This window comes from Monomorium pharaonis, chromosome 10, assembly GCF_013373865.1.
Source record: "Monomorium pharaonis isolate MP-MQ-018 chromosome 10, ASM1337386v2, whole genome shotgun sequence".
Classification (NCBI taxonomy): Eukaryota; Metazoa; Arthropoda; class Insecta; order Hymenoptera; family Formicidae; genus Monomorium; species Monomorium pharaonis.
This window is the reverse complement of record NC_050476.1, coordinates 1,996,736-2,011,914: the sequence shown is the minus strand read 5'-3', so window position 1 is coordinate 2,011,914 and position 15,179 is coordinate 1,996,736. Positions and strand designations below refer to the sequence as shown.

At 38.0% G+C, this 15,179-nt stretch overlaps 1 protein-coding gene across 2 annotated transcripts in view; it reads left to right on the top strand.

The window, feature by feature from the left end:
• Window positions 1-15,179, top strand: part of LOC105834888 (irregular chiasm C-roughest protein) — a 120,974-nt gene that overhangs the window by 95,994 nt on the left and 9,801 nt on the right. For both annotated transcript variants that reach the window (XM_036293189.1, XM_012677717.3), the window contains exons 3-5: window positions 855-1,087; window positions 9,842-10,042; window positions 11,831-11,940. In XM_036293189.1, the coding sequence (XP_036149082.1) occupies window positions 855-1,087; window positions 9,842-10,042; window positions 11,831-11,940 (544 nt within the window). The remainder of the gene's footprint in view (window positions 1-854; window positions 1,088-9,841; window positions 10,043-11,830; window positions 11,941-15,179) is intronic.

The following is a 15,179-nucleotide window of genomic DNA, read 5'->3' as shown; positions in this document are numbered from 1 at the left end:
AGAAACGGCACACGCAGAAAGGGGGATAAATTGTAGAGGCGACGGCGGATTTATTCGAGCGCGATACGTTACCGTGATACGTGATGCGCCTCGGCGTGAATCGACGAGCTCGCGATACTTTTGAACGACGATGCCACTTTTGCTCGACAGACAATGCGTATTCTCGCGATTTGACGGAAATCAGCGGCGGCGGTGGTTGAAAATCACCCGGGAAGAGAAAAGAAAAAGAGACAGATCCGTAGGAGGAGAGAGAGAGAGAGAGGGGGGGGGGGGGGAGAGAGAAAGACTTGCTCACAGTACGATGAGCTTTGCTCTAATTCGTCAATGGTACGAGTAGTTATCAAGCTGGCTGGCTTCTGACAGTTTATGTGAATACGCGACGAATTTAAAATAAAACCGCGCGACGATAAATTCCATATCTACGTTCCGACACGACGCCATAAGCGACTGACATATTCCACTGCGGTTGATATCGTTTTTTCGATCTCCTCCATTGTCTACAATTCAGAGAGTAGCCATATATAATACAGAGATGATTTTCACTTCGTATTATATTTTAGTAATAGATTCTTTACTCAATTTGAAGACGCGTGATTTTTTTCGAGCAAAAATTATATGTATCCAGAGAGAGGCCAGATCAATTTACAACAATTTTTCAATCTTCTCCATTATTACGTACATCTTTATGATAGATTCAAAGTGCACTTATATGCTAAAGTAATGTCCTCATCGATCGAACGTGATTCCAATATCAGCGGAAACTCACGAGAAAATATCATTAATCAATATTTAACATCACGCAAAATGTTCTCAAGCTCAATATTTATTGATCGTACTTTTTTTCTTGCTTTCAGGTGATTTTTCGCTGCACATATATCCGGTAGAACTCGAGGACGACGGCACGTATCAATGTCAGGCTTCACCGACAAACGACGGACAGCCGGCTTTACGATCGAGATTTGCCAAGCTGAGCGTGCTAGTGCCACCGCAGAAGCCGAAGATCCTGCAGGGTGACTTCCTCGTCACCACCGAAGATCGAGAACTAGTGATCGAATGTATAAGCAGCGCCGGAAAACCACCGGCGGAGGCAAGTGCCCTTTCCTTTTTCCGTATCTTCTGGCATCTCTTTCGACGTCTAAATATATATATATATATATATATATATATATACATACATATAGGATTACCTGAGATTAGATCGGATTAATGGCCGTGAAAGCAACCTCCGGCGATTGCATCTGGAAACTTCGTAGATATCCCTTGGCAAAGGGCATTACGCTGCCCCGAAGATTATGCTCGATTGATTTTACGCTTAGACTTGTCTCTCGTAACTGTTTCATTTACGAAAACATCTCTTTGTTGCTCACGTAGGTTATTCATCGCGATTCTACACACAAAACAATATCAATTCTACTGCCAAGTAAAGCGATTATTCAATTTACCTTTTTTTTTCTGCTAAGTAATACGGTTATCTTTAACAGAGAATATTCTCTCAATAATTTTCTTAAAATATTAAACTCACTACAAATTTTACAAGAACAGAATTTATACTCTCTTTCAAAGAGTATATTATTGAAGAAGTATTAGAACACAATAAACAAATCAAATTTTTGTTTTAATTTAATATTTTTAATTAAAGCATTAAATTATTAGGATTCAAAATATATTTCGAATAAACCTGATACTTGTGATAAACTTATGAAATAATAATAAACATTATTTATTTCAATGGACGATATTTCAGGATTATTTCAAAAAAAATTTCCTTGCAAAAATAATCGTCACTTAAAAGAACAAATTAAAAATTGAATAATATTGCTTTCCTCGGTATGAGAATAATATTTTTTGTATGTGAACAAAAATAATATATTTCAGACATTTCTTTGATGAGTACATTAACATGATGAATGGAATACATTTGGAGCTCTTGTATCGTATCTAATAATATATATCTAAAATTATACAGTAATGTATTATGCGTTATAATATATCTCATAACGTGGCTCTATATATATAAACTCTATATATAAGAGTTATAGTCACGGATTCGTCATAAAACAGGATGTACATATCCATATATCAAATCTCCTTCGTGGCAAATTGCAGAAACACAAAGTACGAACTATTTTTCTCACGATTAATTCTCGTAAACTATATGTCAAATCTGTGGAGCGTGATTCAAGACCATTTTTTCGTGTAGCAATATACAGGTTGCTGAATAGCCCAGTAATACTATTTGGTATTGAATTAGATTCATTGAAGAGCTCGCATTGGAAAGAGTGCCACGTGGATCTTAATCCGTGGAATTAATAATATGAAAAACGTTATTATTATTTCTGCTGACTGACTAAACTAGAAGCGAGAATATCCGAGCGTGAGACACTTAGTAAATAGTACCGAATCTGCCCTGAAAATCTGACCGGGTCCGAAGCCACGAGCCGCATTTCTTGCTGCGAAGTCCACTCAGCAGAACGCGTGGTACCGCGCAACAAAAACAACTTCGAATCACGCTCGGTGAGCCTGAGATTTATGTGGGTTACCTGTGTCCCTATACATCTAGCCACGTCAGTTAATACTGATTGCTTCGGCAATTCCATCCCTTCCCTGAACTTATAAACGTATAAAATATGTTTGACACGTAAATAACGCATGTAAAATACGAGGCAGCCCGAGAAACGAATTAATTTGAAAAGAAAGAAGGGACAATATAATTTGTGGATTTTGCGTTTTATTATACATGCTGTATACTGATATAAATTAGCGTCATTAGCAATTATTGTTTTTGCACTCAATACCACGTGGTAATAATAGCTCGATATTGAGCATGCATTTTTCACATTAAGGCAAATATTTTAACCGTAATAATCGCGATAACGTAATACGGTATGCTATGTGATACAATTATCCCTGCATAAAATATTGTTAAAGAGGATGTGGATAAATGCTTTGATATATTACACTCAGACCAAAGTGACTGCTTTACGAGACACACGTAATACCAGGAAAAAGTTCTCGTTAGCTTCATGAGCTTGCAAGATGTGTTTCCATAATATTCGTGACAAAAGGAAGTTTATCCGTATATAAAAGAGCTTAAACTTAATGACTGTTCTGGAGATAAGGGTTTTCCATTACGCTAATGTACCGCCTACGGATTTCATACGGCGCGCTTTATTTTCATTCATTACATAGCGAAAGTTCGGCTATGCGGGCCCTAACAACATCGGAAGTTATCACGACTGCATAACTTTCCATTACAATTGCACGCTAAGAAGTTTTTCGCAAGACAATACGTATAGGGTACTCTAAAATCTACTTACTCGTCTTTCACGTAGAAATTTATTAGCCTATTTATATAGTGTGTCGACTGATTTACTTAATAAAATCATAAACTAATTTAATTCAAACAGCTAGTACTTTTTATAGATATATCCTTTATAAATAAATATATAAATATACAATTCTATTACTGTTTTATCTATTTCAACTAATTATTTTCTGAACATAATAACGTAACAAGTAGTTAAAAGATTGAAATTTTAAGAAAGAAAGAGAGCATGTGCAAATATTTTAAACAATTTCAGAAATATTTACAAACCATTTGCAAGAAAAAAATTTTACACGTAAAAAAACCTGTTAAAAATTTTTTAAGCATCCATTTTTTAATGTAAATCTTGTAACCATATTTTTTTGCACGTAAAAAAGTAAACGATATAATTTATTATCGCGACTGAGCAATTCATTAAAAGTTATGAAATGTTTGTCCAATACATTTTATAAATATCGAAATATTCCAAGGACATGCGAGTTTGTCTCGCACGAATTTTACCCTCAGATAAATATGATCCCGACGATGTTCACAGTCGTTAATATTAATTCCAGCCTAGCAGGAATAGCTAGTTAATCGGCAACGAGTAAAGAATTTAATGAAATTTGTTTCTCGATCGTTCGCAAACGCATGCTTTTTAATTAAAATTATGCAAATCCACGATTAATGGCACGATCGGGGAACCGACGTGCGAGTAATGATCACAGAATATTTAAACATAAAAAAAATATCCATTTTGAATGTGCTGCGGCATACAAAAAGAATACATTAAATCATAGAGCGACTAAAATGGATCGATTGCAATGTGATAGAATATTGAACTACATAATCCCACAAAAGTCCCATAATTTTGGTGGAATATTGATGATTAAAATAAATGACAGTCAATAGTCAGAGAAGTAATTTAACACGACTGTGGCGTTGACTGTAGTACGTATGTTGATCACGGATTGCATATATTTTTCTTAATAATTCGCAATTCGTGATGCGTCAAATCGTAATCGCGCAAATCCGTGAAAAGTATCATATTTTATGAGAGCTTAATTTTCGCATTATTCATTACCGCGAAACCACATTTTGCGTACCCATTAATTAAATCAATATTCTCCGGTGTTACAAATATTATTACGGAAATAGGCTGTGCACAACATCCGAATTTCAATCATTTGAATAGTCTCATTATATACGGAATTCTCATCCAACCATTATTTCAATCGTTTTATGAAAAGTTCCATAAGATGTGCAAATGGCCGCGTCTGCAGGCCCCGTCTGCTATCAAATGCGTGAGTGAAAAAAAAGCACAGCGTATTAATAGAGAAAAATAATGAATAAAAAATGATTTAAAAAATATCTGTTCTTTCCACGTATATAACAATCATTTTTACAGCGATGAATAAACCGTTATATTTCGAGCAAAGTAATAATTATTTAACGCAAATGCTTCCATACTTTTAATATTCATTCAATACAACATTTTTCTGTATATGCATTATTGTATAAATTGTAAAACATTACATTAAATTTGTTTGTATCTTATTTTTACCTTTACTCTTTATTTTTACTCTTGTTAAATTGCTCGCTTGCAAAATTTAAAATTTATCTTTCGACAACGGTACATTTCGTGAATTTTTATTAATTGCGTTATTATTGCGCCCAGATCTGTTCAGTCAAACAATACACTACCTTCATAATCGATCATTGACGTGACTCAACGTTATCCGCTCACGGGGCGGAAAAATGGAGCAAAAGCTACTCACAAAATTCTGATGCATTGTTGGATCAGTGAAAGCGTTAGTGCAAGAGAGAAAGAGTGGAGCGCTAATCACGCGATATCGTGCGTAAAGCTCGTGCGGTTTCATCGTTAGACCTCTTTTTCCCGCGTACCACGTGCGGCATTATCAATATATGAAAAGCAAAATGTATAAGATGTCATAAAATGTAATAAGGAGTAGTCATGGATAAAAATGTACAATACATTTCGATCTCACCGACGTATTCAGAATCTAGATATTTCTAACACACACACTTAAAATTTTTTTACATTAAATATCTATCGTGATAATGTACGAAATATTTTGGCGACGATACGGATTGGCTAAAATCTGTTATCGGTTTATGAGCTGCCGTAGGCGCCGATAGGTTACACCCGAATGGTCCCAAAGCATATTTATCTTTGATTTTTTATACGCTCTTGTTTTGTTTGTCGTTGGAAATTTTTTAACGCGTGCAACGAGCTAAATGAAAGCCGTATTATCAAATTCGTACAAGTCTCTTACCGAAAACATGTTTACAATTTTTTAAAACTGCATATCTAAAAAAAAGGGGAAAAAATTAATTTCCAATCATATATATAGTATATATATATATATATATGTATATGCACGTAGTATTTGTTTATATCCACATATATCCAAGAGAGTCACGATATACATCTCCAATTCCAATAGAATCTAATCTGATTGAATTCATATCAAATTATATCAAATTTATTTATTCATGTCAAACGTGCTACATTAAAATATATAACACATAGTAAGTGTATAATACTGTAATTAAAAAATTACAATATATGAAACGTTTATTAAGAAAATAAAGTTAAGGGGGGTTAATTAAATATTCGGTAGACCTTAGAATTCGCTTGCTTCCGATTTTGCGTTCCGTTTACTGTATCTCGCGTATCGAAAAGTTTATGGAGATGAATAAAACAGAAGGATTTTCCGAAATAATTTTCACCAAAGTCGAGTAACTGCTAAGTTGTCTTCGTCGCGTATAATCTTGAGATTAATATTAAACAGCGTCTAATAATTGCTCCCAAACATGTAACGTCTACTTGCTACAATTCTCACACAATTGTTTAAATCATTGTATTTCGTACACTTTCACTCCTGATGATATCTCTCGCCTCTTCGTCTTCTTCGTCTTCGCGACGACGCCAAAGTTTTAAGACTTGCTATCGTATTGCCGCCAAAACTTGCGAGATACCGCGAGTTTCCTCGAGGCAGAATTCTAAAATGGCTTTTATTTCACCAAATGTATTATTGTTCTCCATTTATATTTCATTATACGAATATTTAGCAAACGTACGAAAACATACATTGATGCTTTAATGTGCCTGGCGAACAACAATTTGTTGTAATTACGATTACATCAACTTGGGAAATCTCGGAAATCTCCCCGCGCGATAAAATCGAAGGAAACATTTAATAAATGCAGATCTCTCGATTTTACGACTTAATGTACAAGCCATCTCGTTCCCTCTGAGATTCTCAGTCGGGTGACGCTCTAAGCCGCCGATATTGCTGAATCTATCGCGGCCTTATCGGCCTTCATTAGGCGAATCGCACGGAAGAGAAAAGGAAAGAAAAAGCGAATGGACGAGGGAAGGGGGCGAAATAGAGAGAGAGAGAGAGAGAGAGAGAGAGAGAGAGAGAGAGAAGAAACTGTGCAATTCCGCTAGAAATTCAGAGTCACCACAGTCGAATGCTTCGCAGCTCTCGCCATAATCCGATTTCGCTTCTCTCTTCTTTCCTCGATCCGCTGTCGCGCGCGCACCCTCTCTCGCGCGTCCCTCCGTTTGCCTTTCAACTGATAACTAGTAATTAAACAGCTCCAACAACGGGATAGGGCATTTACTCGCGCAATTCCCGTCCTTGCCTCCGCCTTTCTTCAACATCTCTCTCTCTCTCTCTCTCTCTCTCTCTCTCTCTCTCTCTCTCTCTCTCTCTCTCTCTCTCTCTCTCTCTCTCTCTCTCTCTCTCTCTTTCTCTTTACTACTACTACTACTACACCATTACCACTACTAGCCTTCTCTTCACCTGGCCACACCGCTTATTCTACATCCCGTAACTCCACTTTCAGAGCTATTGTCCATCGTGCGAATGGTCCGCGCGGGAGTGACGGGACGGGGGTGCGTGGATACCCACGGGAAATTATTAGTTGTGAATCTATTCATCTTACCAGAGAAAACCGCTACGGGATATCCTGATACGATTCTCAATATGTTTCGTAATAAAGCTGGACGCGCGCACGCCTCGAAATCTCTAGCCCGGAGGGCAACCCAGCTGCGCGCGTATTTCTGCGCATGTATTTCATTCGCGGCCAGAAAATGCGAAATGCACGCTTTAATACCGTGAAAGCGTAAAAACTGAATATCAGATGATTAAGCGAGCGGAAAAGTGGGATGAGCATTCAATGGAGATTAGTTCGAGAGCCATGTTTATTGAAATATGAAATAAAGATTTTAAATAAAAGCGAAATTATGCCACAATCATAATTTTGCGACAAATGATACTTTTTCGCGAAGCGCACATATTGCTATAGCCATTAATACCAGGCTTTCATATACATATATGTATATAATATTTTAATATTTATTCGGTTTCTATTCTAAGGTCTTTAAATTGTTTCAATTTTTTCAGAAATTCCGGATTCTGCCGTTACAAGTAACGCGTTTCGTGAAAGTTAATTGTATTATGAGCTTTCTAGGGCTATTTTACGAGAAAATTTTAAAAGAAGAAGTAAAAATATCCGCATGCTCCGATTTTTCGCTCCTTCAGACAGATGCACTTTGCACGGTAATTTCATTCGCACTCGTGACACAATAGTAAATGGTACTGCACCGCGAGACCGCAGAACTCCTAATTAGAGCGGACGAGATCGATTTCCTGCGGAGGCCGCAGTTAGAAAAGCGACTAAACGAACCTGCATCGCGAGAAGGCGTCAACGGAAAGCATATTCGACGCGCTGATTGCACGGAAGAAGGCAAACTCACGTAAATCGTAGCTGTCGATTTCCGATATTTCTCTCGCGTTTGAAAATATCTACACACATATTTATGGAAATCAAACAGTATTACGCATTACATATCCGATATACTACGATTTTTTATATTATGTTATCGTAGTGAACTAACAATAGCATTGCATAGCTTTAAATTCAAAATTAAAAAAAAATAAACCGCAGAAAATAAAACTATTGTTATCAAATCTTTTAATCTGCATTGTAAAATATTAGACAAAAAGTTTACTTTTTTTTTGTTCCACCGTTGGAAACATATAGTAAATAACGTTTTATTTAATACATTATTAAAAGATATGTTAATATATTAAATATGGCTTAAAAAAGGTACATTATCGTTCAGATGTGTAATAATTTGACGTATCTGTGTTTCAATTTCAATCTACGAAAGATAATTCGCTAAATTTAAATGAAATAATTTCAATCTCAAAGACAAATCACTCTGAAAGATCTTCCGATATTAACGATGACAACACGCACAATGTTAATGGGTAGAAATTTATACGTTTCGTTAGAAAAAGTTGCCAATAAATTAAACATCGATAAATAGACCATCTTTCAGCCTTTTAAAAAATATGTTGATTACATCTATTGTAAACATATAAAAAATATTGCATTCGTCTAATATAATATATTCAAAAATATGGATTTGTTGTAGAAAATTGTTCCTCTGACAATTAGTAATATTTAATTATTATTTTTAATAATATAAGAATAGTGTGAATTTAATTTTTAATTATTTTTGACTTTTTAACCTAGATGTTTTAATTAGAAGGAGCATTAACATTTTCTCTTATACGTAGCAGAGAAATTATGCCAAACTGCACAAATATTAGTATATCGTGTGAATTTTATTAATAAATATGAGTAATGACAGACCGTATGCTGCAAGTGAATCAGAAAAAAAACAAAATTATCACGGAGTAATCGCGGGACGGACGCCTCAAAAAAACAAAATATGTCCGATTGATATCTGCCCGTCCGGTGAAATTGCGATAACGTTGATACGTCGTAAAAATCGTGCGAAGAGGGCATAAATCGTGATACGAGACAATGTAGAGCCTAATGGTGACACTATGTGGGAACACGATTATTCTAGCGATCCCTAACGCTGTGAACGCGGAAGGACGCTGCGGCACTTGCAGCCCGGAGATCTCATATCGATAACAAACAGCAGGAACTCTCGCATGAGGTGTCTAATTAGAGCCGATAAGCTTGATTTCCGCGACACGCACGCACATACGCGCGCGATTGTGTTTGAACAGGCCTGGCAGAACAATCATGTTACGGCATTATGCGCGGAAATTCGTTCGCAACTTCATTATTAATTGATCGCTGCGAATCGCATCCGTGCCAATAGCTGCGAGGCTATCGGTTTTTATCTGTAAACAACGTCATCGAAAATTTTCAATTGTATGCGAGACGGAGACGGACGTCACTTTAATTCAAGAAACTGTAATATATTATTGAAAATAGTTTTATTTTTAAGGTCATATCGTAATGGATTACTCTCGATATAACGTCAAAGTGAAGTTTTTGCATTTTTGTTAAAATGTTTCCCTAAAAGGGCTGTCTTTCAAAAAAAAAAAAATCCTAAGTTTTTAGATCCCACGGGCAACATTATGGTAATAAAAGCATAAGAATTCCGGTCACGGGTCAATTCCCTGACGCGAGTGTTTTCTCGAGCGACGCTATTTTTAACTGTAACGTTTCTTGCAGATCACGTGGATCGATGGACTGGGCAACGTGCTACACCGTGGCATCAAGACCACGAAGGAGCCGTACGATAACGGTCCGCTGACTACTGTAAAGTCCGTCCTGAGAGTGATGCCACGGAAGGATCACGACAACACGACTTTCACGTGCCAAAGTCAAAATATGGCGGATCGTTCGCCGCAAAGCGCCAAACTTCGCGTGGAGGTACGTATGTACATACATACAAGTAATTGAACCTGTGGACCTATATAGCGTACGCACAATTCTGATAAAGTTCTGCGGGCTTGAATCACACTGTCGGAAATGGACAAGGTAATATTCTGAAACAAGTCTGTGAACCGTGTCAACGAGACGAGCGAGAAATCAGAGGGAAATAAAAGAAAATGGGATGCGAAGGGAGAAGGAGGAGGAGGAGGAGGGGAGATAGAAATCTCGCTTAAATAAAATCACTGGCCTTTTGCGCGCGCTCTTTTTACTCGTTGACCGGAGGAAGAAATTAACGCGAGTCGCGCGAAAGCCGGGGCAGGGACGAGGCAGGGAGGGTAACGAGGGAGGGTAACGAGGCGACGTATAATAATTAACGTCGTGTCTTGAGAAGCGGTTAGCGCGCGGTAATCGCCATCCGCTGGCGCAACTTTCGTGCTGCGAGCGCGCGAGTACTTTGGCGCGTTCTCCGGGTACTACTTCCGCCCTCTTTTCTTCAGAGACGTAGACTCCATTATCCGAAGTGGCAAAGGGAACAAATAGTTTCATGGAAAAGGGCAACGAAGCGAACTCGCCGAGATTTTTGCCCGGGTAGAACATTCGAATTTGCGACGACGACGACGGGACGACGGACGACGACGGCGGGACGACGGGACGACGGACGGGACGACGACGGCGACGACGCGACGGCGAGGACGGCGCGCGATATTACGCCGCCGTGCCGTGCCGACCTGCAGAGAAAATTCTCACGAGTTATTACGTAACTCTTTTACACTGCGCCGGATATATTACCCGCGCTTTTCACGACTCCTAATATAAGTTCGACGTTAATATCGCCCTAATTGGAAGCAATTCTTACGCAAGCAAGTTCGAACGAACTCTCATTTCCTCGATGTGCTTTTTCTTTATCATCCACGCACGTGTCGACAGAGGGAATATAAATTCACGGGACATGGAGAGAATATCTCGCTTTCGTTAACGACAGATATTTCTTTCTGGCAACTCGGAGTCGATTTCTGTTGATATATTTCTTATTAATATGTAATTACATTTTATTTTACAGTTACCTCTCAGATTATGTGAAATAAAATTTAATAAATTTCTGCTTTTTATTTACTCAAATAAATCTTTTAATAATATATTGATTTTCAATATTAAAATCAAATCTTCATAAAAATTATAAAGCTCAAATATTAAAATTTTATTAAATTCAAAGTTTGTCGCGAAATAAACTTTGCTATCAATGATGATTTTCAAGTTTAACTTAGAAAGTACTTTCAATCGCTTATAAAAGAAGTAATGGTACTTTGACATTTTCGTTTGATGTTACTTCAAAAAATATCGTTAAAAAAAAAAAGAAAATCAATAAAAAGAAATACTTGGTAAATCCAAGTAAAACGCGATGCAAATAAATCATTATCTATTTTCAAATCATGCGATAGCGATAAAAAAGGATACGGTTTTAAATAACACATGATAAATAGGTCTCTAAAAGGTTTCGGGCAAGCTCTCAAAATTGAACAGGTAAAATTTCATTCAATTCTGGAAGAGTGTATCGAGTTTGAGTGATATACTACGGGATGTATCTCCTATTTCCCTTGTGAAATATATAACGAACGCTCCGAAAATTTCAAATGCACAGTAATGGATGTGCATTATTATTATTCCGGACTATGCGTACGTAGCACACCTCGGAACAAGAGCGCGAAGATAATATCGAGCGGACCGTGTTCAATTTCTGCGCGATGGGAGGTTTAGAAAAAGGTGACTTACATGTTTTGTTTTCAGGTACGTTACGCACCGAAGGTATCCCTTTCGAAGATCGATCGCATCGTCGAAGGTTCCGAGCTCAGGTTCAAATGTTTCGCCGAGGCCAATCCGCCCGACGTGGAATACAGGTGAGCAAAAACATCCCTAAAACAAGACGATAATTTTTGTTAATATCGGTACAAAAAAAAATTTGAATATCCAATTCGCGAAATACACCGAAGTAATTAACAGAATTATGACAACTCTGAAGATAATAAAAATTGTATTTTGTAGTAAGAACGTAGAAAGTCGATAAAATTACAAAATTAATTATTTATTAAAAATGAAGTAAGATTTGTATAAATTTATGATAATTCAAACTTTACTTTAAATCGGGTCGCCACCAGCGTTGTTCAATAAAATCAATATAGTTGTGTGTGTGTGTGTGTGTCGCGTGAGAGAGAGTTTCAAAACTGGTTACTTAATAGTTATCCTTTGTGTACCCACAATTAACATACAAGTGAAATATTGATAATATGACAAGAAAATTAATACATGAGATCGCAAATAATGCACAGCCAAATTTTCGTGTTAAAAATCTTATCATAATCAATCATCATAAAATACTAAATACTCCGTCTTAACACTATCGTCAAAACTATTTTAAAAAATATATATTTGATAGAAAGTAGTCGCGATCTAAACCCTTTTTTCATACGCAAATAAAATATAATGTGTGTAGAGGCAATATCCGCTTCTTTTCCCCCCGCGATTCAACCTCGTATCAACTTCCGTTCCTTAAAGCGATCAATTCCCCGTGAGCCTTAAGCTACTTAAAGTTTCCGAAATATCGATAGTTTCTCACGATATCGTGTCCGCTACAGGTGAGCGACGCCGTCGTCGGCGCGCTCGCGAGCACGCGAGGGCGCGTAAGCAAAACGTGAGCCGCGTTGTTCGTACATGGGCTGCGAACGACAAAGAGAAGGCGGATGATCGATATCCGTCTCTCTACAAAGAGGACAATGTCAAATTCAGGACGGTGTTGCGCGCGCACGTGTTAACGTGGGGCGCGTTTGCGGGTTTTGCCTAGCGGGCCGGCTTTGATTGCTTTTAAATTATTCGTTACGCAACATCCCGCCGGGGGAAAAAAAAGGACCGCCCGCCCCGGATGACGTGCTGTATTAATTTACGAGATTATCGAATGGCCGCTCGAATTAAATCGGCTCGTCGAAAATAACACCCCCCGAGAAAGCGCGGCAGATTGCGTATCTAAAAAAAAAAAAATTATCGCAATTTGCAAAACCAAGTCACTTTTTCAGTTTCGAATGTACAGTGTGTGAAGTATTGACGGTTTCGCCAATATGGTTCTCTCGCATCGCCGTATTTCGCTTGCGCGCGAATTTCGTAAATTAACTTTATAGTCAAAGACGGAGAACAAAAGGATTTCGATTTACCTACCGTAATTTTTTGCGAGGACCGAGATTTAAATTGTGGCTCTTTTCCTGTACATAAACTGAACGGAAAGCTTTTACACGGATATAAAAGCTCAAAATCGTTCGCTTTCTTTTTCCTTCTCTCGTGTTTCTTTTTTTTTTTTGAGTTGCGACAGACTTTCTCCAGGTGTAGGTGATGTGTGTGTTAAAGCTCCGTGGAAAAAAAGAAACTTGATCCGCTTATGGGACTTCACGGATAGTAGGATAGACGGAGAAACGAGTAAAGAGCAGCCAGAGGACCACATTGTATTGACGATAACGAACGTTAGTTACCAGTCGTTTTAACAGCTTTTATAGCTTCCACAGCTTTTTATAGCTTTTACAACGGTCGTCGTCGCGCCACCGTGTAAAAAAAGTTCGAATGCAAGTGAAAACTGAGGAAGGCAACGAGAGACCGACGTGATTTTCGATGCTTTCGCGCGGTGCTAAACAATGAGATAACAAAAGTAACAAAATCCGCTATCCGTATCAGTTCTTTCAGAGTGATCTCATTACAGTAGAGAAAGGATTGTATAATACTACGGGAAATGTAGGAAGTCTCTCAGACGCGAGATAAGATAAACTAAATAGAGCTAATTTTCGGATACTAATTAATTTTGCGTTATTTCCGTGATCAAAATCTCGTTGATAAATTCGCGGATTAGGGAGAACGAAATGGCACACAGAAAATATTCGTCTCTCCTCACGTCGTAAACTTTTCCACTTTATGTGCAAATTGTTGCGCTTATGAGGAAACCAATTAGACGCGTGTTAGAAAATAAATATTAAAGTTGGAAAATACGCATACGCAAACTATTCAAAAAGGGTTTGTTTCTTGAAACATATGTCTGTACTCGCGCTAGAGAAAACGAGAAACAATCCCCTCCAGTGACAAATACATATAACGTGTTACAACTCGATGTAGGAAGGTATTGCCGGATTCATAAAACTTCTTTCAATCTCTCTTCCTGCGAGTAAAATATCTTCCTAAAGTTAGATCGCGTCTCTCCCCCGAACACTCTATAGATGCGTACGCGGAAGAGTTGAACTTTGCCGGAAGATACGAGATGACCTACAGACACTTCGATGTTTATCGAGTCGTTATGGCACAGTATTCGCGCGAATGTACGTTGCACAGGCGCTTTTGCCGGCATCTTTGCGAGGTAAATTGTCTGTCGGACGGCTCTATGGCTCCGATAAAATCGATTGCAATGCGAGGAGTGAAGGGCGCGCGAAAGGAGGGTGGTAGAGGGTGGTGCACTACGGTCTCTTGCCTAGAGACACACGAGCTCGGTAAGTCGTCGTTCCAGTTCGATTCGGTTTTCTCCCTTTCTCCCTCTCCCTCTCTCTCTCTCTCTTTCTCTCTTCCCTCCTTTTCGCTGATTGTACGCGAAGGCCGTTTCGCCGCTGCGAAAAGCGCAGCCTGCCCTCTCCCGTTTATTACCATTCGAAACGACGACGCCGAGGCTCTTTTCCTCGATTGTGCGGCCAAACGATGCTCGAGATAAATCGCTCGGATTCTCCGTGAGGACGCCTCGGTTGGCAAAAGTCGAGTGGCAGAAGTACTTCGGTAAGGAAACGTCGTCATAAAGCACGTGTACAAAATGTCACCGAACCAAATTTATAAGTGTGCTCCTCTTGATTTCTTTAAAATCGATTTCTGTCTGCAGCGTGTAAATGTCGAGAAATTACTCACTTTTTCCATTGACCGTGATCAAAAAAGTTAAATTTGCATCAGATAAATTATGATAATTAAGTCAAGATTTACTTTTCATGTGATTTTTAATTAAATTCTAGAAGTTTTAATTGAGATCTAATTACCGAAACTGTATTTCACTTAAAGAGAAGTCAAATCCAATTGAAAAATATCTACACACACACACACACACATTGCACTAATTTATCTTATCATATAC